At 39.0% G+C, this 25,148-nt stretch overlaps 3 protein-coding genes and 2 long non-coding RNA genes across 6 annotated transcripts in view; 4 read left to right on the top strand and 1 right to left on the bottom strand.

Annotated features, from left to right (window-relative positions):
* The window catches only part of LOC146478285 (uncharacterized), a 40,971-nt gene extending 37,759 nt beyond the window's left edge, over nt 1-3,212 (top strand). The window contains exon 3 of the long non-coding RNA XR_014865089.1: nt 776-3,212. This is a non-coding gene — a long non-coding RNA (uncharacterized LOC146478285). The remainder of the gene's footprint in view (nt 1-775) is intronic.
* The window catches only part of LOC146478278 (uncharacterized), a 164,261-nt gene that overhangs the window by 89,533 nt on the left and 49,580 nt on the right, over nt 1-25,148 (bottom strand). The window lies entirely within an intron of this gene.
* The window catches only part of LOC146478283 (uncharacterized), an 18,356-nt gene continuing 781 nt past the window's right edge, over nt 7,574-25,148 (top strand). The window contains exons 1-2 of one of the 2 annotated variants that reach the window (XR_014865088.1): nt 7,574-8,582; nt 14,021-16,265. Coding sequence is in view for 1 of the 2 variants with exons in the window: in XM_085111800.1 (XP_084967926.1) it covers nt 7,844-8,582; nt 14,021-14,865 (1,584 nt within the window). In the remaining variant the exon portion in view is untranslated. Of the gene's footprint in view, nt 8,583-14,020; nt 17,333-25,148 lie in introns of those variants that run through there. The other variant, XM_085111800.1, reaches the window with a different exon arrangement.
* LOC146478284 (membrane progestin receptor epsilon-like) lies at nt 19,010-21,256 on the top strand. Its single transcript, XM_085111714.1, has one exon. It carries the CDS (start codon nt 19,350-19,352, stop codon nt 20,376-20,378), a length of 1,029 nt encoding a protein of 342 aa, XP_084967840.1. The 5' UTR covers nt 19,010-19,349; the 3' UTR covers nt 20,379-21,256.
* LOC146478282 (anoctamin-10-like) overlaps nt 22,885-25,148 on the top strand; it is a 21,187-nt gene continuing 18,923 nt past the window's right edge. Inside the window, exons 1-4 of the mRNA XM_085111809.1 lie at nt 22,885-23,079; nt 23,171-23,212; nt 24,238-24,363; nt 24,906-25,095. Coding sequence (XP_084967935.1) covers nt 22,909-23,079; nt 23,171-23,212; nt 24,238-24,363; nt 24,906-25,095 — 529 coding nt within the window. The 5' untranslated portion in view covers nt 22,885-22,908. The remainder of the gene's footprint in view (nt 23,080-23,170; nt 23,213-24,237; nt 24,364-24,905; nt 25,096-25,148) is intronic.

Here is a 25,148-nt window from a genome sequence, read left to right as displayed (position 1 = left end):
ACTGTTTTACTGTTTGTTTTCAAGTATTTTACAAAAATAGACCGTCATTTTCCCTGTTTTTTCCTTGGGCTTGCTTGGCAGTAATACAAGGCAGAGTCATTCTTGGTCTTGGGTGCTGCTCAAGGCAGCGGTGCTTAATCCGATTTCTGTAGCATTGAGTAACTAGGACTACCTCTCCCTCTTGACGGCATGTTCTAATTGTTGTGCTTGTCTATCGTGGGTCTACCCCCAGCAGTATATCACAGTACTCATTTTTATCCCATGCAATAGAGAATACTGAATACAGCCAATCAGAGAGCTAGAAAACCGTTGCATATTCTGCGGTATGCAACGGGTAGTATTCCACAAAAAAATCCCGGCGTTCCTCGCCGCCTACAAATTTTCCCGCCGAAAGATCGATTGAAGAGCCTGCGACAGGTCAAAATTTTCATTCAGAAAAAATTACTGTCAACAACTAAAACATGGAAGAATAATACCCCAGTTTTGACCTTAATTTTGAATTCCTGGAACCAGACGTCGAACAGGAAAGTTAATTCAAATAGTGGCATGGGATAAATTAGTTATGCAGTGCTTTCTTGTGGTATACCGTGAATTATCCCGCTCGCCAGGCAAAGGCTCGTGTGCATACTAAGAAAAATCAAGTCACTCGTGGGATATTTCACGGTATACTCCTCGAAAGCATTGCATAACTAGTATATACATCCGTGTCAGGTGTAGTATAATGACCAGAGAGAGAGACAGACAAAGTGCATTCAAGTATCTTTCTTCGTTGCAGGTTTCAACCCACTAGCCTCAAACAAACGATGCATGCGATTTTCCCAACCAAAGTGCGACGTTACCAAGCGCCTCCGCTCTACTCTCCACCAGCACCTTTGATCAGCCAGTTAGCTGGAGAACAGAACACGAGAGTCCCTGTATCCAAGGAGTAAAGCACTTCCCTCTGTTTGCTCTCCGCAGTCGTCTCTTTTCATTACTGCCTCCCTATTTCTAGCCTCCCTCGCACGCGGCCCTTTGGCTCGTCACGCAATCTTTCCTCCCCAAGATTGCGTGACGAGCCAACCTTCAGCTTTTCCGATGCATAATAGCATGGTCTGCGCACGCGCAGGCTTGTTCTCCATAGTTTAGTTGTAAGATGTTTTGCAGACTACACTTGAGGATGTGCAAGGGCCGTTTCATATTTTCATATTTGGAGTATTTTTTACGTGTAATCATTGAACTTTGCACAAGCTTCAATAACTAGTAGCACAAGAAAAAGAATTTGCCACAAATACGCAGCGAGGTATTAAATTAACCTTTTCCCGGAGAACGATTTCATTTACCTATAACAATTTTCTTTGCAGTTGTCTCTCCCCAAATTGCTGCAAGTAACGAGCATCTTTTTCACGTGTAAAATCCCCCCTTTTACGCAATTGAATTTTTGTAGTTTTTTTTTTTAAGTTGTACAAAGAGTTGCATTTTTTTTCTTTTTTGAAGTTGAAATTTCTTTAAGCTGAACGACAAAAAGGATGTGTGACTCGGGTGTTGCAAATCATTTTGTGACACATTTCAAACTAAGCTAATACAACCAACGCAAATGTTTTTCGCCAAAAATGTTTAAAAAATTCTTATCAAACGAGTAATACAACCGATGTGTCCGTGCAACTCGGAGCGCCAGACATCCTTTTAGCGAGACAAGTAGCAAGAAAAATTGTTACCTGTATCAGAGTTAAGATCACTCAATTACCATTCTAGTGTTTATGTAGGCAAGAGGTCGTGCCAATTCAGCAGGAAAACAGTATTACAGGAATCAAGACAAAATGTCGCCGTTAACCATGACCACAGCATGTGCAACTGCGATATCCATTTGGATTGTAATACCGAGCAACTGGTTGAATTTTATTGTTAAACTGCCCAGCTTAAAAAGTTCGTCAGTTGAAGAATCTCGTGAGGTAATTGAGCATTCCGTGATTGTCTGCCATGCTGGTTAGTTAAATGATCCCAAATCCTAATGTTTACATTTCCATCTTCTCGTTTTCTAATCTGTCAAACAGGCCGAGAAATCTTAGTTAATCCAGATATGCCCGACGGCTTGCGCGTAACACGCAAAGTCAGCTGTCTCGAGACAGTCACGCGTGTGGTGGAAATCCAATTACGCGGGTCCGCGAACAAGGTGAACGAGTCGACCAGCAAACTGCCATGTTCACTTTGCGAGGATATTGATAAATGCAAAAGCCTTAAATCTAAATTGTACTCTTTCACCGGAATCGGTTTACTCAAATCCAATGAAAAAGATACACTTTTGATACCTAATTAATTGTGAGAATAAAGTGAAGACATTTGATCGAACTTTGAATCTCGTGGCAGCCACGCGTGTGGTAGTCTCCTTCGCAGCCGTGACGACCCCAATAACGGCTGCGAAGGAGACTACGCGTGTGGCGTAAATTTCCACGAAATATTAAAAAGAGCGCCCGCTTCAAGAAGCAATTGCCAGCCTTTGACCCTGAGTTTTATATTCTGAACTTGATTATTTACACAGCTGTTTATTTGTTTCCATTTGCGGTTTAATACAACAACGTAAAAAATAAAAGAAAAAGGATAAAAAAAATAAAACACGCACACACTAAGGATTCCTTACCAGTTTTACTAAATATTTCAGTTTCACCAGGGTTGACCTTTAAATTTGTAAAACACAGTTTTTATCGTCTTTCGGGCGAATCAGTTTACTTAAGCATTCCTTTCTCATCGAGATAAAAGGTTTAGTCACGTTGTTAATCAAGATTATTATTGGAAAGGATTTTTCAATAACTATTTTTATATATTTTAAATAATTATGGATGATATGTTGACAATGGATTAAAACCTTCCACAGAAACTACGCACAATTGTAGTAACTATCTCATGACCGAAGTACAAAATCAACCAAATTGTCGAAACAGAACAATGATATAGAAACCGGTGACGCTTGCGACTCATCCACAGACAGAACAAGTACTGCTCAGATCTGCTCAGAAGCCTTACAGCTTCTTTAAAAGATCACACTTGAGGATTGTATCAACAGCTTCAAGACAAAGAAACGCCTTAACTTGTACCGTTACACTTAGTCACTAAGTACATCAACAGAAAGAACTTCGACAGCGCCCGGTATCCATTTCATCCACTGAAACCCAAAAAGCTTTCATTTGTTATATTTGTATTCAATTAATTGATTTTTATTTTTTTTGGGAAACACATACCGTGACTCCAGGTTTGACTCTAGCTCCAAAGGCGTGTGGAGTTGTTATTTTAAAAAATAAACAGTTAAAACAGAAACAAAAACATAACAATTTGGAATCGTTAGAGTCATATCGTCGCCACAGTAATAGCCGGAAATCTCCAGCCGAAGTTATAAAGGGATATGGGATAAAATGTTATTTTAAATATAACTTAAAATATATACTGTTCTCACGCCACTGAAGAGACCGATGGCCAAATCTGTCTCTAATGCACGACCCACGCTGTCCCTTTTTCCCGAGGGAACGGCGCATTGCCCATAGAAATCTGTGAGTTCCAAGTTGCTGGGTATCTGAGCCGATATTGTCTGGAAAGGATATTGATTTTGACATACGGTCTGAAAAGAGGAAGCCGGTTTGGGGATAAGTTATAAAATAGGATTTAAAATTCAATATCATTGGTCAAAAGAACGGTTTAGGTTTTAGCACGCCCCCTCCCCGTAGAATCCGAGGAGTTGCCCCCTACTGGAGGTCGGGCTGTCTCACCTCTCTAATCTTGAACTCCTTCTACCATTGTTCGTCTAAACTTGGAAATTTCCAGCGTGGAAAAAAATTACAGAACAATACGTCTATTATAGGAGTGGGCTACCCAACAGATTTCGATTCAGGGGTCGCGCTGTAAGATAATATATCCAAATTAAAAATAGACCACAGTTCAGCACCAAACCACAATTCAAGAATGGGTCGATCAAGAGTTAAGGCGTTAAGGCGTTTAATGTTCTCCTGCTATTGTTCCGATTGTTGTTTAAAACTTATCCCACAAGTTTTAGAACTCATCATCACGCAGCAGATAAACCTCAACAGACTAGAAGGAGCCTGTCGAAAAGGTAAAAAATAATTGGATTAAACTTTTTCGTACATATCGTCTTCGCGCCCGTGTGGCACACGATGGCAGTAACCTTTTCATGCCCGCCCAGAATCAAATAATTTATCAAGTTTTAGTTGTGTAAAGGGGCAATTCTAACTTCGAGCCTTTGGAAGAAATCTTTAAAATTAATGTTGAGTGTGACAGTTTGAGATCGCGTGCCCACCACATATGGTAACAGTCTTCAGTAGTAATTGTTCCCTATGGCAGGAAATGGAGGCTTAAATTAAGCCAATTTCGAAAATCGAAGTAAGCCCACACATGGGATTGGAGTTGAACAAACAGTTTATATTCTGGAGAACCAGAAGTCATCGGAACGCAGCAATAAAAACCAAAAAAAAAAAAAAAAAAGAAGGTCATTAACCTGATAAAAAACGCGAGCATTGAAACAGTCAAGAAAGATCGTCCAGTCGATGAAAATCGTAAAGAAACATCGTCACCGCTTTCTACAGCGAGTATGGAGTACAAAGTGTCTGGACAATTACTTGCTCTTTAAAGATAATGGTGCTGATTAAAATATCCCTTCGTTATACAAGATAAATGGTAAATCACTTTGTCACAAACTAATTTCACCGCATTCCCTTTGTGTGGAAAACTATAATTGCTTGTTTGGACACGTTTTAGTGACAATTTGGCCATCCCTCTTTACCTAACTGAATTTTGATTATCGCGATTTGGGGGGTTAATTAAGTTGTAACCTCACGTCAACAATTTATGAACTGTGGTTTATGCTTTTAAGTTTGGATGATCGAAGAGTACTTTCCTGTCATGCTGTTTATTATGTTGTACAAGCTGGTTCTAACTTTTGAATCGGTAGATGAAATCCTAAATTCAGGCCATTTAAATGATTGCTTCTGAATGGTATTTTCCTGTGGCGCTGTTTACATATGCTGCATGAGGTGCTTCTAGAATTTCAATCGGTGGATAAAATCGTTTAAAACAGCGGCCATAAAAACGGAAGGACTCGAGCAGTAATTTCCTGTTATACTGTTGATTGTATGGCGTACATTGTTCCGCTACGTGTGTAGTTTGAGACGAAATCCTACTGAGTGTGATGGGAAGCAGGGTTGGTGCAGTGGTGAGAGCACTTACCGGCCCACCAATGTGGCCCGGGTGACTCGGCGTCATATGTTGGTTGAGTTTGTTGTTGGTCCTCGTCCTTGCTTCGAGACGTTTTTCTCCGGGTTCTCCGGATTTCCCCTCACCTCAAAAAACAACATTTCTAAATTCTAACTCAATCTGGATAGTGCCCCCAATAAGTGCTCTGCGCCAAATACATTTGATACTTAAATAAAGTGGTTTATTTTTATTTAGTTTTTTTTTTGAGCATTCAATTGAAAAGTTATTGAGTGATAATTTCCTTTGGTACGTATTGTTGCGCTATACTGGAAAGTGGTTCAAATTTTGAGTTTGTGGATAAAATTCTAAAGTGTCACCATTGAAATGAAAGCTACTGAGCAGTATTTTCATGTGGTGTTGCTTATTGTGCTGTGCAAAGTGGTGACAGCGACGATAACTAGCTTGAACTCGAAGTAAATCCGGGTATATTACGAACTACCAGCTTCCAGTTGGCTTGATAGCTCAAAGTTTCTGGTAGACCACTGCACCGGCGTCGCAGAGATCATGGGTTCGAATCCCGTTTAACCCTGAATCTTTTTTCAGGCTTTCTTTTCTTAACTGCAGTTGCGTAAATTGGGTCTTTCTTCTATTTAAATGAGAAGTTTTACCTGATTAGAAGCGGTTTGAGGTAACATGAATCGGCAAGCTGGGGTAGGTGAGTGGGCGGTAAATAAAACAGGCTCAGCGGATATGGTTCAGTGCGCTTAAGCTGCGTGGGACAAGATCCAGTGAGTTCTCTGTGCACGTGTGGAATAAATCACTTAACACTTACTTAGCCCTCACTCAAAGGACGTTCGAGTGGCCAGGAAGTAACTTTTCTTATAAAGCAGCTCTGGATTAGTGGCCCACGGAAACCAACACTCCCCAGTAACCCTCTCGGTAAGGATAGCATTAGAGGGACAGGTTGGGGGATGGAGCTATTTATTTGAAGTAAATCAATACCAGACACTCGCTATGAGTCACGCGGGAACAGAGCAGTCCCTGGGGAGCCCTCTGTGAGTGCTGAAAGCTTGACAGGGGTGGGGTCGGGTGGGGTTATCAGTGTGAACCTGTTCACGTAACATTACCAAGCCCCCAATAGCGGTTAAATTAACCAGGAATAGGCACACCACCCAGTCAGCACTGACGCTTGGAGACCAAGGCGGATTGGCGAAAGTGGCTGTTCCCATTCAGTGTCAGGAACCCCCTGCAATTATCGATCCGCAGCGCCCTAGGTCTCTAAAGCTGACCTGCACTACAGATCGCTAGACTAAGTTATACCCCCAGGGAATATTAAACTCCCCGAGGAGCTTCAAAGGGCACGGCATGGTCAGCTAAGGCTCCCAGACACGTGAAGAAAACAGGCAATACCACCAAGCCCTCGCTGGGAGTGGTTCAGACACAGAATACTCCCCAGCCGCTCCTACTAACGTCTCATAAATCGGGAAATTGAGTAGCGCCACCAAGCCTCGCCTACGAGGAGGATCTAGCCTAGAGGGCCGGGTTATTTGCAAGGGGTATCGTGGAGACGGAAAATGGGGTAACTTTTTTGTCATTTCTTTGTCTCGCATATCACGGTTACTCCAGGCCAACACCAACACCTTCAGAAGGAGTGGACATAAACATATCTACCCCACCCATAGAAGGTACAGTGTTAGTTGGGCTCTCTTTGTGAAGGAAGGCACCAAGCCTACCATCTTGACAGATCAAATGAAAAATTAAGACCGCCCCTCCCCCATTTCAATGATGGAAAAATGGCGCGTTTTGCTTTGCGCGCGAATTCATTGATTTTTGAGGGGAGGGGGGTTAATTTCTCACTTAAATCTGTCCAAGGTTGTAGGTGTGTCTCAGAGGTACGAAAACCCCAATCTCGCGTCCCCTCCCCTGGTAACTGTCTCAGGTGACGTAGTGTGGCCCTTCGGTTCTCTGTACTGAACCTGGAAGTGGATCATGTCGCGTAATTTCACGTGCGTCTACGAGTGCGTAAATAAAATAAAGACAATATATAGATGTTTTGCGTCTGTGGAAAAAGTTAAAACTTGTTCAGCTTTCATGTACGCTTTTAGCGAGCTTCAACAGCTCGTAGAAAACAGAGTATATAAAATTTTCGACCGAAATTTCATCAAACAGTTGGTGATAAAACCCTCTTTCTTTTCTTCTAGTCACCCACCGGTGCACCCAAGTTGATCTATGTAAATTGTATGCAAATGCGACCAATAGAAAACCACAAAAAACGAACAACGTAAGTAGATAATTTAATTAATTTATTCCAACTTTTGTGGGAGCTCAGTGCTGTAACCAAGGGAGATGTTGCTTTGAATGTAAACCTTTCAGGAAGATACCCATAATGCATAGGGGAAGTCGTGGGCGCCATATTGTTTGTATCGTGAAACTTTTGTGGTAAAGCTTGGTTCAACTAAACGACGGGAAAGCATGCTGAAAATCCGAATGATGGAAGCCACATAACTATCTACAGGTGCTTCACTCATTTTCAAGATTTTTTCCCTTGCACGTTCCTTGGGCGTTGTAAATGAAGAGCGCTAGATGCTTCCTTTGGTTTTTCGCGGAAGTTGGCAAAATGGCGCGTTTGATTGAAGTTGTAGCAAGGCAAGTGACCTCATAACGTTACAAAATGAGTTTTGCTGCATCTCAAGAAGATTCTCTCGAGTCTCATGTGAAAGGCTTGGTGTTAAAAAAGGAAATCGGAAGAGGCTCTTACGGGAGAGTGTACCAAGCTGTCTGGAATGGGAACGAGGTTGCTGCAAAGAGGTTTCACTCAATCTTCTTCGAGAACGGCTTCAGTAACCAAGAGGTTGTAGATCAGTACATCGAGGAGTTCCAACGAGAATGGGAAGTTTTAAAACTGCTAGATCACCCCAATGTTGTCAAACTGCACACAGTAGTGTTTCCGAAAGGGTATTCCCCTATAATCATCACAGAACTTCTGCATTGTGACTTAGAGAAGCACATCACAGAGTCGACCACCTCACCTAAAATTTCAGAAATGAATCTACTATGTATAGCATTGGACGTGATTGAAGGTCTTCTGTACATGCATGGCTTGGATCCACCTGTTGTCCACCGTGACCTAGCCACCAAGAACATATTACTGACAGTGGATGGCCGTGCCAAGATTGCAGATCTGGGCGTGGCCAAAGCGTTTGCCGCAGGACGTGACATGTACGCCACACATGTTCCGGGAACACCAGTTTATGCAGCCCCTGAAACCTATCCTGTTATCAGACAGTTTCAGGTCGTAGATGGTGCTAAGTACGGCCCAAAGGTTGACGTGTTTTCATTTGGTGTTGTTCTCATGGCTATGATTCTTGGACATGAACCAAAGATTTGGCCATTATCTCCAATCAACAAAGGTATGTTCTTCTTTCACCTTTAAGGTCCCAATAGTGATCAGCATCTTATTTCTCCTCACTGCGTCAGTACTTGATCAAACATACAGGTTACAAGAACAAAAGAAACGATCATCAAAGATAAAAATAATGTCTTTGGTTGATGTTGAAACAAATTCTCCAAAATAGTACCATAGGAAATATATGGACCCGGTTGTTCGAAAGCCTAATGCTAATTGACCCCGATTAAAAGTTAATCGAGGTTTTCACCTCGCTCAACAAAAACTGTTTTTTAAAGTCGATAATAAGCTAAATGTAAAGAAAAGTCCAAGTCAAAACTGATGAGCAAGAGTCTTTTGGAAAAATACTTGTTGACAAGTAATTAAACTCAAATCAAACTTCACGTTAACCCAGGATTAATTAGCTTAATCGGGCTTTGAACAACTGGGCCATGTAGAGTGTAATCATATGTTAATTGAATCCGTCTGAGTATCCGTGAAACAATCAAGATTCAAGAGAAGAGAAGCAAATAATCCCAGTGGATATCCAGAGGATCAACTGCCCTTTAAGCCTTTCAGATACCAGATTTAATGGTACATCTTTTACATATATAAAACCAAAAGGCTGCACCCCTTCCTCATAACAGAAAGATAACCCAAGTTTACTTGAATTTTGTGTTACAATTTCTGTTAGAAATCTCTGCACCTTTTTGCAAACCTTTCTTGGATTTAATTATATAACAACTTTATTGAAGAAGAAAAAAAAACCTCAAAAGGATTACAACAAAGGAGAACCAAATCCCCATATTGAAGTTGTACCCCTAAATTTACAAAGTAAAAAAATAAAGAAATACCAAAATAGAATCTAAATGTAATAAAATACTATATTATAATATAAAATCTATATGTAATAATTAACAATTAACAATTATTCACCAAAGAGGAGGTGAATAGTGATGGATATTTACTGAGCCGTGAAGCGGCGAGGTAAATATCCATCACTTTCAACGATACTGAGGTGAATAATTGTTTTAGTATATACCACCCAAGCTGATTAAGAAGTGGACCAAAAATTACCTTATTTTTGGAAAAATACCAACAAATGGTGGGAAATTTTAAAATCTCGCGCGCCGTGCGGTAAAAAAATTTCTTATTGTAGAAAGTTCCGTCTCGCTTTCTTGCAGACAAATAAAACTTCTGGGGGCACTCGTTTAGTTGCTACGTGTCTTTTCGACGATTGTTGTGTGAAATTTGTCCTGTTGCTGAAACCATGCTGCAAAGCATTAGATGTTTCATTGCTTATATTGTAATTATAGTGCTCGACAGTTTTCGTAAACTTTGCATTGTATTTTTATTTTTGCCTTAGAATATGAACGTTTCAAAGATTAAATAACTTACCATGCAATGCTGTCAAACCAAAATTTGTTGCCATTTTTGTATTTTTTGTAATAGCCGTCTCTTTTATCGAAATATTTTCCTCTTAAGTGGCCGTGGCGAAACTGGAAGCCATACTTCGTCTGCTCGGAGGTGAATAGTACTTGGCTAATCACCTCCGAGCTAGCTGATCAGCACGTGCGAAAAGCACTATTCACGTTTGTGGTATATACTAATAATTATTATTCACCAAAGTGGAGGTGAATAGTGATGGATGTTGCAGCGAGGTAAATATCCCTAACTTTCACCGACACTGAGGTGAATAATTGTTTTAGTATATACCACACAAGCTGAATAACTAGTGGACCAAAAAATTATTTTACTCCTGACAATATACCGATAAATGATATGAAATTTTAAAATCTCGCACGCCACGCGGTAAGCGATCTCTTATTGTAGAAAGTTCCGTCTCGCTTTCTTGCAGACAAATAAAACTTTTGGAGACAGTTGTTTAGTTCCTACAGCGTCATGTCTTCAATTTTAATGTGAAATTCGTCTTGTTGTTGAATCCGTGCTGAACAATATTAGATGTTTCATTGTTTTTATTGTAATTTTTAATTTATTTAGTGCAAGGCAGTTTTTGTAAACAAGGGATTGTATTTTCAATTTTTGCCTTAGAACATTAGGTTGAAAATATTAAGTAACTTACCATTTAATGCCATCAGACCAAACTTTGTTGCCATTTATGTATTTTTTCAACAGCCAACTCGTATATCGAAACGGGAAGCCATCTTGTTTCTCTTAGGCTGCTCAGAGGTGAATAGTACTTGGCTAATCACCTCTGAGCTAGCCAATCAGCGTGCGTGAAAAGTACTATTCACTTGTGTGGTATATACTAAAATACTATATTATATTATATCTTATTAAAAACTGGATCATGCAATTCCAGGGTTTTGATTGGCTGAGCGGCCATGGTATATGAGCCATTATACCACGCCCGAGAAGTAGCAACCATAAATTGTTTTCTGGTTGCTCTTGAAAAAAAAATCAGCAAGGCCTACCAATTTTACTCGATTGTTTTTTGTTAAACAATTGAAGAGCTGAGAGCATAACCGCCTTATGTCGAATTTTAGCCCAGTTTACGATTTCGCTTGCATTTGTCCCAATTTTTGCTCTCCCTGGTTTTGAAAACATTTCGCGGTTTTACAATCGTGTAAAAAACTCCTTGAGAAAACCAAACACCAACAGCGCAAAAACCACTTGCTTAATACTATTTCTCTCTCTTGTAATTCTACCACAGAACTTTACTTCTCTCTCCCACTCCCTCCCCCTATGCAATGACAACCGAAAACAGATGTAGAAACCACTCACTCACTGTTTCTTTCTTCTTAATTCTACCACAGTTATTTCTCCCTCCCCCCCCCTCCCCCTTATGCAATGTTGATTTGGAAGGTGATGCTTGCCAGGAGACTGTTCGTGACCCAGAAAACAACATTGAGTTGGGGGGGGGGGGGAGGGGAATGTGGTGGTTTCCTTGTTTACTAGTAAACGTGCTTGGAAGGTTAATGTTGTTAGAGATGTTGTCCACGTTGTGCTCGTCGGTTAAGAAGACTCGGACCGCGTGTTCTTATTGTAAGGTAACCGTGCGTATTTGGGAAGTGGAAACATTGGAATGTAAGTTACGGTTTTCGGTCAACCAAGTCCTATGGTGCATATTTTTGCTTTGTGCATTAACAAAGTGTGGCGCAAATAGCTTTCGCGTGATTTCAAAAAAGTGCTAGTTCCAATTTTGTGTTTTCCTTTCGGGGCGATAAAACCAACTAGTAGCATAACGAACTTCAAGCAACACTGTCACATTATTTCATTAACATGGTTGTAACTTTTCACTTAACCGTAAGGGAAAATAACTGCATTTCATACAAAGACCGGTCTCTTGAAAGCCAGTAAGGCCGTAAGTCACGCAGTGCGTGACATAGAACTTGTTTTCTTTCAATGCGTAACAGTTCTCGCCCTCAGTTCTCGCTTATTCAAATCGTGTTGCAGGAAAGGAAATGGCTTGTTTCGAGATAAACTTTTCTCTCAATGAAAAACCGATTTGTTGCCCTTCTATTCTACCCCTTTTGATCACAGCAAAAGTGCGTCTTAGTAATTTGGCAACAGTTCTCGCCCATGTCGCAATAAAGAAACTAATTGAATTTTGAATTATTTTTACGTAATGGGGTGAGAACTGTTGGAAAATAGATTTCCTCTGTGAAACACCTTTAGGAAAGCATTTCAACGTGGCGATCTAATGATAAACAAAGCATTTACACGCTGCCAAAGGTAAAACATTGCCAACGAACATATATAAATGACTTTTTGGTGGTGAGAACTGTGGCCGAGAACTGTGCGGACATTTTGATGACGTATTGTATCTAAGGTGTGTTTCTTACATTCCTGTCACGCACGTAGTAGTTTGTAACAATCAAATGAAAGTGTAACAGAATTCTTTTCGTTTCTCCCGCGAGAAAGACCGCTTTCGTGTGCCGTGGTTCAAAGACAACAAGTTCCTATTTAATACAAATATTAATACTCAATGCATTGTCCTTTTGGTCATCCATAGTGACTATAATGTTATCGATTTTTCTTTAGAAGATGGTAACAATTCCCAATGGCATTAATATGAAACACAAATCGGCGGAAAAAAATAGTGAACAATGTTTTTCAATCGAATTGAAGTTCACATGCAAAAATTCGGACAAATCCGAGCAAACTCGGAAAACGGGCTGAAATTTGACATAAGTCGGTTATGCTCCCAGCCCTTCAATAATTCCACTCGCGCTTGTTGGATATGAGATGATTATAGCCAACTCGGCACCACACGCCTCGTTGGCTATCTATCATCTCATATCTAATGCGCGCCCGTGGAATAATTGTTAAATATTATATTATATATATTCTCCTAGCAGTGACCTGAACTATCTTGCTCAACTGTCAAACTCATTGGAAAATCTACCACCATCTACTCATTATTTCTAGCAATATTCTTCTTCTTGGAAACTTCAATAATTATTTATCTAAATTAATATTGATTAGGATATTTGTTGGCTTCACACTACAAGCTAAGTTAGTTTCAAGTAAGCACTTGATTCAAGTGCACTTGAAACTCTCAAGTCGCACTTTAGAAAACTTGGCTTCACACCTGGCGACAAAGTATACACTTGAAGCATAAGCTGTCAATCATCTTTCGCGGTAAAATCAGAAATGCGATTGCTCGCTGGGAAATCATGGAGCCTTTGCAACGGAAAAACGTTTTATGTTGTTTACTCTTTATTTTGTCTTTCAAAACAAAAGAACAGGCGACATCTTCTGAACTGAAAATTCAGACGGTTCAGGCTGTCTCTAAAGATGAAATTCAGATAACATTGTCAGTTCAACTATTTGTATTGGCTTTTCCTTCTTTTTTGTGTTTACTTATATAAAAGACGGTTCCATGGACTCCTCAAACTGCAAGGCGTACTCCAGCCATCCATTTTGATTTTTTTTGGATTAACTTTAGTTCACAGCAAAATGTTTTTCTGTCCTGGTACCGCAGCACGTGGCTTTCAGTTGGTTTCCCTTTTCCTATTGGTCAAGTACGTTCTCAAGTGTGGTGTTGGCCATACTTGGCGGCATACTTTGAACTACGAACGTTTCCATGGTCACTAATTAAACTTCAAGTTGGTAGGTTTTACCCCTTCACACTCAAAGTAGGTTTCAAGTGCACTTAGATTATACTTACAAGCTCTAGTGTGAAGCCAACTATTATTTCTCCTCTTGAGCTGAACGCCATCTATGATTTCTTCTGTGATCGTATCAATAAATTGGCACTGTTTTGGTTCACAGTCTTTTTTTGCAAGCCTTTAAAGTATTAAAATTTTACATTTTGCTACCGTTTTGCATACCACAAGGGTGAAGAAGGCATCCCTTTTGCTTAGAGCCTTTGCATATATTCCACTGTATGGAAAAGCTCCCCTTCCCTAGGGAAACAACTGACTCTAGGTGGCAAAATTGTTGGCTGCCAACACATTTTGAGATGTAAAAATCTGATTGTGTGTTGTTCGCTCTTAGATGGTGAGATGATAAGCGAACACACACGACGGAAAGCAGACATCAATGAGATGGGAGACCATTTTCTGAAAGAACTGGTGTTGAGTTGTTTGGAAAATGACAGTGGACAACGACCCGATGTAAAGAACATCAAAGCACAGTTAGAGCAACAGAGGTGGGGGATGGTGCGCCAGTCAGATCCATGTGAAACTTATGAAGAAGCTGCTATAGAGAGAGCTGAACGTCAGCCATCGTATGACTACACATTCAAACTGCTTTTCATTGGAGACAGAGGGGTAGGCAAATCCTGTTTATTTAGTCGTTTTAAGAACCCTGCATTTAACGTTCTCACAAGCACCACCACTCTAGGCATAGAAATTGACAGAGAGTCTTTCAAATGTGGTTCCAAGTTTGTTCGTTTAGAGGTGGTTGATACAGCTGGCCAGGAGCAGTTCTTTGCCGTCCAAGCAATGTACTTCCGTGGAGTTCATGGCATTTTCCTTGTGTGCGATGTAACTAATCGTGAAAGTTTCCATCACATTCCCAGATGGCTAGAGCTAGCACAGAAGTACTGTACAGAAAGCAATGCTTTAACCATTCTTATTGGAAACAAGACAGATCAAGTAAAGAAGCGTGTGATTTCTCCTGAGGAGGGCCAGGCGGTTGCCAAATGTCATGGCATAAACTACATGGAAGCCAGTGCGTTCAGCTTGGATAGCATTGATGAAATGTTCAAGACCATGATTCAGACACTGACAAGAGCTGTCGATCTGGGTGCTATAAAAATTGAACTTAATGATAAAAATGGCAGAGTAAAGTTGAAACCATTGCCAAAGAAATCCAAGTGCAGGTGTAATAGAGAGTGAATTTTATTATATGGACTGTTTATTGGCCAACCGTAATAATTATTAATATGTATCATTTAAACAAATATATTATTTTTCATGGGTGATTTTTCAAACTAGATTATTTTCACATAGCAGTTTAACTCTTGCTTGCCAAAGTAACTTGCTTGAAATCTTTAAATCCTTGCACAACTGTAGGAATCTTTAAATAGAAGAAAGACCCTCACTGTTATTTACACAACTAAGCAGTTGCAAAAAGAAAGCCTGAAAAAAATTCAGGCTTGGACGGGATTTGAACCCATGACCTCTGCGATGCCAGTGCAGTTCTCAACCAACTGGGAGCTGGTCATATTGTGAGTTTGTAACATACCCTGTAGGAATCTTTCTAGATAGTTTAAAAGCATGCACATTGATCAGTCTCCTTGTCATGGTAATTTTTAATGGTGATATTTGTCAGGTAATGAAAATCCATTGACACTTCAGTACTGGAAAGACTACCTTTATAAATTAGTGAAATTGCCAAGAAATAGCAAATTAGTCTGAGAATTTTACAGACATTTGTAGAAGGCAAACCATACAAACATCTGTAAAATTTTCTGAATTTACAGAAAAAAAATTGCCCATCAGCTTATGAATGTCTGACAGTGTAAAATTTCCTGTTTTAATGGGACTAATTAAACAGGATCAATCAATTTTTTTTACCTGGCCTGTGTCAAAATTTAAGTTTACAACAACTGTCATAATTCCCACTTGCTGATTGGCTCATAGCTATTGTCTATAAGAAAACAGACAATAAGAATGACATCAGATGTAACGCATGCGCTGCACATACTTTTTCCATGTTATTGTCAAAAAACAAATCGATGGCAGTTTAATCTATGCTCTAAATATTACTCTTACTTACTTACTTAATCCTCTTCATTCCTAGGAACATAGGTCCTCAACTAGTGCGTGCCACCTAACCCCATTTTGTGCAGTGCCTTTTGCCTTGTTTCACGTAAGATGTTTCGCCGCCAACTGTGCCATTCTTGTGCGTCTCCAGGTGTGCTGGGGTCTCCCTCTCTTTCGCTTCCCCTGTGGGTTCCACTCCAGTGCCCTCAAATATTACTCTTATAGACCATAAAATGACGACATAAAATATTCAAAACTCTGCGACATTATATGACATGAAATTAAATGTGATGGAATATTTTAAGCCTGGTGAATAAATGAGGATGATGTATTATTCAGAAGTGACGCAGGCATAGTCAGAAAATAATCTGAGTCGGCTCCTATCCATTGCGCATATGCCACACACGACATTCCAATCCTAGCAGTTGGCAGAATGTTTGTCCCATGAACCAAGTTTAATGGCCTTAGCTCCCACGAGTCTCCTGTAGCTCAGTGGTAGAGCATCCAAACTAGTAATCGGAAGGTCTTAGGTTCAACTCCTGATACTGGAGCACTCAGTCCGAGTATGCCTGTGTCTCTTACTGAATAATACATATCATTCTCATTATATGACATCATTTTACTGTCTACAGTAGTATAGACCATAGAAAACTGTTGTTGATTTGTTAAATTTACCATGATTACATAAGGCTATGATCAAAGTGAGCTTGAAAAGGCTGGAGACAGCAAAATAACTGAGACGAGACAAGACGGACAAGAACCATTTGCTTTCTTGGGGTGAAATGTGTCTCACTTGGTTTCCCCCTCAACTGAATGTGTTAATATTCCCTTCAGGCCTCACTCCTTTGCTTAATCATGGATACTCTGGATATTACTGGATGTGTCTTTTATTATTGTATATAGTTATTGTAGCCTAGGATTTTATTGTTGCAAATTTTAAAGATTGTTGTATGTTTTAATATTATTAGGATAGTGTCCCCGACTAGTAAGCCAATAATTATAGGCTAGGCAAAGCTAGAAGATTGACACTAAAATAAAGTTGTCATTATAATAATAATAATGATAATAATAATAATAATAATAATAATAATAATAATAATGATAATTATTATTATTATTATTATTATTATTATTATTATTATTATTATTAGACTAAAACTAGTCTCTTCTTTTTTCTGAGAGAGTAAAGCATGGGAAATAAGTCAGCAGAGGTGAAAATGGTCTCCCATGAGGAGATACAACACTTGTTTTATCTCATTCTCCTCAGGGTTGAAAATTATCTCATTTACTCCTTTATTTTGCTTGCTCTACTATAAAAAATACAATTGATTCAACATTTCAATGTAACAGCTAACATCATTAAATCAAGAAATAAAGTCAACTGAAGTTGCGAAAATCAGCAAGAGACTGTCACAACTTCAGTTTACTTTATTTCTTGATAATGATATTAGATATTACATCAAAACGTTGTGTCAGTCACTTATAATAATTTTTTGTATTCTTAGTCAAATGCTTCTGTAAATTAACAATCATTCGTGCTCTACTATCATTGACCACTTGTAGTCTACTCACATCAAAAGGAACTAGTATATTTAGCAATGTAAGACGTGAAGACGTTAAGATTTAAGGAAAATTTAATGATAAAAAATAGTATGCTAATGGTACATTAAGGATAAAAATCTTGTATAGTCAACCAATTTTAAAATATTTTACAGTTTGCATTTCAAAGATAGCTTCAAGCTCAATTTATCAGTTGGTCATGACTCAAAGAGGGCCATTAGCAATTGCTGTAGGGCCTACAGTTTGAACAGTATAAGTATAATAAAGTTAAGTTAAGTATAGTATTAACTCGATCATAATGATATATTTACTGAAACAATTTTTTTTCTCTGGTTCGATGCTTTTTCATTTTGTAAGTAAAAATTACCTTGACACACAGTGTGACGTTGCATGCAATAAAAGTAGTAAACTGGAATTGGCTTCATACAGTGGAGAATTTTTAAACAGAAATGCATTGGAGCCCTACCTAAGGACCAGCCAACCACCTTGTTATGGCGAACCTTCTTTTTGCCGAAAAAAAATTTCACTAATTTTGTTATCACAATATTCTGCTACCCTAACAAACTCAAGCCACCTTTTTATCCAGCTAACAGAGCTCTTCTGCTCACAGGACGTTGCCTTTTAAAATTTCCCATTATCATTTTCTGTGCAATTTGACTTGTAAATATCACCACTTGTAATTGAAAGATTTTGCGTTGCCAAGAAGAGTGTAAATGACTTTTTTGCCTTAAAATCGAAATTGCTCGAAATGAGCCCTATTTTGGCCGAGACCGGCTGTCATGTATGAAACTTGAGCTCCATTCACACCAACAAAACATGTTTAATTAAACCAGGTTGAGCAAAATGAAAATTGGCAACAGAAAGCTGAACCATTGGCTTTGACATAGGATTCAAGTAAACGTTAACTTATGCTTTCATTTGTGCAAAGTCTGTAGTCGACAAAATCCGAAAGCAACTTTTTTGAAGGAAAAAATTTTAATCTGTGTTTAACTAAACAGCTTTTAAATGTGTTTAAGCATTTGTGTGAATGGGGCATTAGTTACATATTTAACTTTTGAGCAAAATAGCTTATCACTTTATCACTTTTCTGGAAGACGCAATATGAGAGGCTGAACCCAGTCTGAAGCAAAGCATTGGTAGTTGTTGACAAAAGAAATTTGTTAAGGGTCCATCGTCCCTTGCGTTTTAAGCACTGATGCTGAAAAAACGATGAATACATGTAAACTGACCCTTGCACCGTGATAAATTTGACTTACATAACCAATGTGAAAATATTAAATTAAGTCAGTGGTAGTGTGAGTGTTAGCAAAGTAATCAGTGAACTGCTGTAACCAAATGGTTTTAGCACAATGGAAAACTTATAACCAAGGACCAAAGGAAAGAAAGCTAAGAGTTTTCAAAGTTCATTCCTGTGGTACTGTTTGTTTTGCAAGTTTTTCTTCCGCAATTTTTGTTTTTGTTCTTTTTAATCATTTATTATATCTCTCAGTTAGTATGTGCGGTGTGATTGGTCAATTTTGCGGGCCGTATTTCACTGTAAGGCCCGCGCTAAATTTGAAAGTTCCCTTTCCCGCGTGCCCGATTAACATCAGAGCTATAACAAATATCTTACTACCCTAACCTTCTAGGTCGATACTGTAAGTTATGAATCCTCGTTTTTTCCCGTTGATTTATGGCCCGCGCGCATAAATCAACGGGAAAAAAACTCGGTCTGTAACTTACAATACAGACCTCGAACTCAGTTACAAAAAGGTATTAAGTAATTTATTTATTTGCTCCCTAGGATTTTCTTTCCTCCGCGAGTCCAATCCACAAATCCAGCAGTCAGAGGAAAACCTTTGTTTGCGCAACACATGTTCAATTTACACCAATTAGCGCACAGATTTACAATAACTTTGCCTGGTGCCAATATATTCAATGATATTTTGTTTCGATTTTGTCAGCCGGCCGGCTTTAAATAACCTTTCTAGTCCTTTCCGTTCGCACAACCGCAGGTGTACACTGCCATTTGACAAGGAAGAAAACGGAAACCAAACTGTTTGATATTTTCGACCATGGCAATTAAAATGAAGAAGAAACAAGACAGCGAAAAACGCAAGAATTCGACGTTTGGCTTCGGTTTGCGCTCCGATGAAGTTCCCCCGCAATTCCGTGAACTGTTTATTTGCACTGGTTATCGAAAACCTTATGGTTCGGCGTTAGATTGTGTCAAGAGCGTCTTTCAGCCATTAAACGAGACTGTGAACGTTTGGACTCATTTTCTTCCATTTCTGCTTTTCTTGGTTCGGTTTGGGTTGTTATTCTGGAAGTACGGCCTGTTCGATACTTATGTGTATCCATTGCTCTCGTTTGCTTTGGGAATCTGCGGGTTTCTGTTGATGAGTTCAGGTGCCCATCTCTTTAATTCTATGTCTCCCAGAGTGCGGCATATTTGCTTTTTCTTCGACTATTCTGCGATAAGCGTGTACAGTGTCGGAGCTGGGCAAGCGTTTTATTTCTATAGCCGTTCGTTGGAGAGCGAGAACTTCCTTTTCAGTTCTTCCAGCTTGTTTCTGACAGTTTCCTGTTTTGTTTCCGTTTTCACGACTTCCACTTGTTGTGCTTCACGCCACAGATGGTCAAAGATGAAATATGTTATACGAACGTTCTGTTTTGGGGTCGCTTTCTTGTGTAACAGCTCTCCATATTTGCACCGCCTGTTCACTGAACCATCCCCTCTACGCGAATCAGACGAAGAGTTGCTAGCGCTTTCCTATTTCAAGCGACATTGCTGGTTCTACCTCATTTCAGCCTTGGCAAACATGTCCAGAATGCCGGAACGACTCATGCCAGGGGTATTTGACATTGTAGGACACAGTCATCATTTCTTGCACATTTTCACGGCATTGGGAGTAGCGGACCAGTTTACAGCGATGCAATTCCAAATGGAATCCAGGCGGAAGCAATTGGAGCGCTTTCCAATTGCTACATTTCAAAGCAGTTTGGGATTGATGTTTGCCATTTGTTTAATAAACTGTGGAATTGTTTTATGGTTTGGCAAGAATCTGCGATCTGATAAAGAAGAAGAACACAAAGAGATGTAACTGAGAAAAAACTATAGTTTATTGGATTATTTTTGTGGGAACCGCTTCGCCATTTGTTAAATTTTGCCTGCAAGCAAGTAATGATTATATCATATAACAGATTCACAGTTTACTGCGAATTTTCACAGCTGTAATTTGTTAGTGACAAAAAACTAATATTAAAATTATTAGATTTTCACGATTTCCAGGGATGGCTCCATCAAATTCAGTAAAACTGGTCATACAAAAAGTGAGCCGGCTCGAAAAGAATCGCTGCATCTTTTTTCTCTCAGCATAAGCGACGTAAATTACAGTTTTCAATATATGAAATATAACAACGGAAGAACCAATAAAAAATTTATCGCAAACAATCCTTGTTGAAATTATGTAAATTAATCATGATTGAAAATTTTCACCTGTAAGCCTAGGTAGCCTGGTGGCAGCGCTGTTTTTGTATTTTCAGCTTTTTCTAAGTTAACGACTTTGATGAATTACTTCCTCGTTAAACACCAACTTTCTATCTATCTTTTTGGTATATCATGAAAGAACATTTCAGAGCGGTGAGTGAAACTCAATTTCTACTTCGCATTTTCTTAGAAAAACTGCCACAAATCGCAGCAAATCAACTTAAACAATAACTATTAAGGTAAAGTTCGCTTTAAATCTTGAATAAATTTCCATTGAAAAGACGTTTCTTCAAAATTTATAATATCGTGCGCTTGCATGCATTTTTTCGTATCAATACGAGTGTGACAATATCATGATGGTCTTGAGACATTTGGCGGCATGAAGTAGAGACACTGCTATTTTAATATTGAAATAGGGGTTTAAAATGAACAGGGAAAATCTGTATGCCTCTTTGTGAGTAATTATAAGATTGAGCTTTTATGTTGTCTGTGTCAGAATTGTGTGCGTTATTTATTTACAATAATTATCACGAACCAAGTTCTTGTTAAAACAACTTGATGGATTTTCGACTTGTCTGTCCAAGTATTTATTCATTACTGGATTTTTGTCACTTTTGCTCCCCTCCAAATACAATATATGTCATTATGCCCTCCAACTGACATTTTTTACATGTCAGATATTTCAATGACCTAAAATACTTATGAAAGTTGAAACATCTCGTAAGCCATTTCGATCAAATTCGATTGAAATCTGTTCTAAGCAATCTATCCGTTAATCTTCAAAAAAAAAATATGAAATACATTAGTCGAGGGGGCGGGAGGACTGAGGAGGGGGCGGGTGCTGACGTGTATCAGTGACGGAGATGGATGGGGGGGGGGGGGCGGTTAAGGGGCTTAAAATAAGCGCTTTCTGCAACAAAAACGTCACCACAAATGATCATTTCAGGGCGTATAATTACACTGGGCAACGAAACGGGCAACTTGTGTCGCAACGAAATTGCGAAACAAGTTGCAAGAAAGATTGCCTAGTGAAGAGAGCCCGAGGCACGTACGCTGCGGTGGAAACGAAGGAAATAGAGACTGTTGTACGTCAGCTAGCTGTCTAAACTAATAAACATGTTCTTGCATTAATGTAAGATAACTGTACCGAAGTTTGAGCCTGCAAGAGCAGACGCCATTTTCCCTTTTTTGGCAGTTTCATACCTCTTCTCGTGATGGTTACTGATACGGAAAAAAGGTCCTACCTTTTTTTGGTAATTGTTGAAAAAAGAAAGGGATGCAGAGTTTAATGGAAACGGTAGTTCAAAATCTTAGCGAGCTATCTGAAAACAAAAGAGTTTTGTAGGAATAGCGGTGAACGAGTGAGGGTGTCATAATCCTATTTATGCGGGACTGTGTTGTCGTTTTACGCGGCAAAGTTTACCCGCGATCTCGAATTACCGGCAAATACATCGTGTTCATCGCATGTCACGGCGTTGATATAAAGCCCTTGGTATTTTCACAGTCTTCAATTAATCAGCTTTACAGTGATATATAGTTTTCCGTGGTTTCATCGAAAGAAGCACACGTACGCAAGATTTCCCTGGAAAAAAACCCGTGAACACCGGCCTCTCTGAGGCACAGGCTTGGAGCCCGGGGAGGGGGGGGGGGGGGGTACTCCCTTAGCGGCCTGATAGGGTATAGTTTTCAGGGCGTTTTGTCTTGAACGGGGAATCTATATCACTTTGTCTTAAAAGGGTATCGCTACATGACTTAATGGCTTAAACAGGATAAGCTTAGATGTCTGTTTATTGGTCTTTTGAAAAACGAAGCATATTGCAATGATTTCAAGTAGATTGTGATTGCCAATGCATTAAAATACAGTAAGAAACTAGTGTATTCTTATTTCATTCTAGTCTTAAACAGGGTATGATTTTGGGGAAAATTTTGAATTCTGTCTTAAACGGGATAGGGAAATCGGAGAATTGTGTCTTTAAAAACAGGGTCAGGGTTTGAACGCCCGGGCCGCACCTCCCTACCCAAGCATTTGTTGGGTACCCTCCCGGGGCTTGGAGTAAGGGAGGGGTAGGAAGGAAATAAAAGAATTGTCACGTGCGTTATTCCGCGTTACAAATGCAAGCGTGACATCTTTTGAATTAACAAATATGGCGGCTGGAGAGTACCTCATTTGCTTCTCGGAAAAGTGTCCGAAAGAAGAGGTTAAACAGTACTTTGTCGAATGCTTAACTCGTGCTAAGTTCAGTGTAATACCAGAAGAATTTGAAGGCAAAACGTTACTAACTGTCGGGGCTCCATTCGAAATACTTGCTCAAAAGGTGAGCTTTCTAAATTTGAACCATCTTCGGTGCCAGTAAAATGTGTGCAAGAAAGTATGTTTTTTTTTTTTTAAAAATGATCTTATTTCAGGCGGAGGAGGTTGGCCTGCAGAAAACCACAAAGAATAACGAGGCAAGTTGTTTATGAAACGAATATTTAACTTTGAATTATTTAAACTTATCAATATTTAGATGCCACGTCTATATGCTTGCTACTTTTTTTCTGTTTTTTTTTTTCCAATATCTCTTTTAAAAATTCTTGGGTAACATGATATTTACGTGATATTTAACGTCAGTGTCATTGAATGCAGGGCTTTCACGGCGACCGCGTAGCATGTTGGAGGACTACACAACATAAAAATTATTTGCATAAAAAACATGAATTATTTGGAACCTCCAATAAAACTCCCTAACTTTGTTTATATGCATTCTTAATGAAATTCAGTGGACTACTACTTTATTTAAATTCTACAAATTCAGTTATTGATTAAGAACTTTTTCAAATTAAGGTATTCCATCAAAGGTCCCATTAAAGGAAAGCAGATGATTTGTGTGTTTAAATACCCTTTAGCCTATATTTTATGACTATATGTCCCTCATCTGCTCCTCCAAATCCTGCATTTCCTTTTCTAAATATCCAATAATACCCCCATGTTAATTTACCCTTGTTAATTTTGTTAGCCAAGGAGATAGGTTTGCGCATGCTAAGGGGGTTTCTCAAAAAATTGTCTATAAAATTAAAGTTTGCTTGTGTACAAAAGACTCTTGTGACCACCAAGAAAGCCTTGTCAATGTAATAATAAAGACCTGTTTTGACTGACGTGTAATTTCATACCTGCTGATACATATATCTCCCATGTCCCAGAGCGATTACACCAGAGTATGCTTTGTAACTTTTAAGCAATTTTAAAGGACACCTGAGACAATCTTCCCCACTCTTTTTTGACCGATTCTTCTTCTCTGGAAAACTTTAAACAGTTAATATCCTCAGTGTACCATAAGCCTGTTTAACTTAACTTAAATAGTTATTTCAACGTCTGCTGATCCCCCAACCAACAACTATTGGAAAATAAAATAAATAATGTCAGATGCACAGGAAATGATATTAGCCACCATTTGGCCACACCTATGTTTATAAAATTGTTTCTATTCTGTTAGGTCCAGGAATTTGTTGCTGAAAAACTTAATGATTATGCTGGAAGTGAAAATCAAGAAACCTTTTTCACCTCTGCTGAAAGGGCACATTTGCTGGAGATCTGCCTGGAATCTGTTCAGTACGACAAAGTAAGTGATGATTGATTTTGATGGGTATCAGCAGGGCTGGAAATTGTTTTTTTTTTTTTTTTTGCTTATAAGAAGGAAGTTACATTGGAGAGGTATATTTTTCTATTTTACACATTCCATTAACTAAGTGGAAATTTAATTTGCTACCTGTTGTCTGTTATTGAAGGCAAATTCCAGCGGTATCAATGATGTTGTCGTAATTGGGGTACTTCTTTCAGAAATTATTTATGATAAATCTTTGGCTTGTAGTCTCAATTTGGTACTTGACATGTGCAGTGTTAAATATATCATACCATGACTATCTTTGCAGCAAGTGTAGCAGTCATTTCCCTTCTGAGAGCAAAGTCATGAAGTAAGAGAAGGAGAGAAAATTGAGAGGGGAGAGGAAAGGAAAGAAAGGAAGTCACTTTTCCTTCCCCTCTCCTCCCCCTACTCCGTTTTCTTTTGCTCCTTCGCTCCGTTGGAAAGGAAACAACTCCCACTTGGAGAATTATTTTAATTAACTAATGCTCATTATTTGGTTGTTTATGTTTCTTTATAAGGAACATCTTGTAACTCACGGTATCAAGCTCAGAGGAGAGGGTGCTTTCATTACAGACTGTCTGCATTCCAAACCTCCAATCTTGGAGTCAGCTTTTCCTCTTCACCAAGCCCATGAGCAAGCAAAGATATGGAAAAAAATGAAGGAAAATGTGATTGTGTGCCCATTGCAGGAGATAAGGGATTACTACGGTATCAAATGTTTACTTGATTTGTTTATAAATTGTCGTGATCATAGTGTCAGT

This window comes from Pavona decussata, unplaced genomic scaffold (assembly GCF_977016875.1).
Source record: "Pavona decussata unplaced genomic scaffold, jaPavDecu1.1 SCAFFOLD_64, whole genome shotgun sequence".
NCBI classification, from domain to species: domain Eukaryota; kingdom Metazoa; phylum Cnidaria; class Anthozoa; order Scleractinia; family Agariciidae; genus Pavona; species Pavona decussata.
The sequence above is the reverse complement of the archived record's forward strand: the minus strand, read 5'-3'. Positions and strand labels throughout refer to the sequence as shown.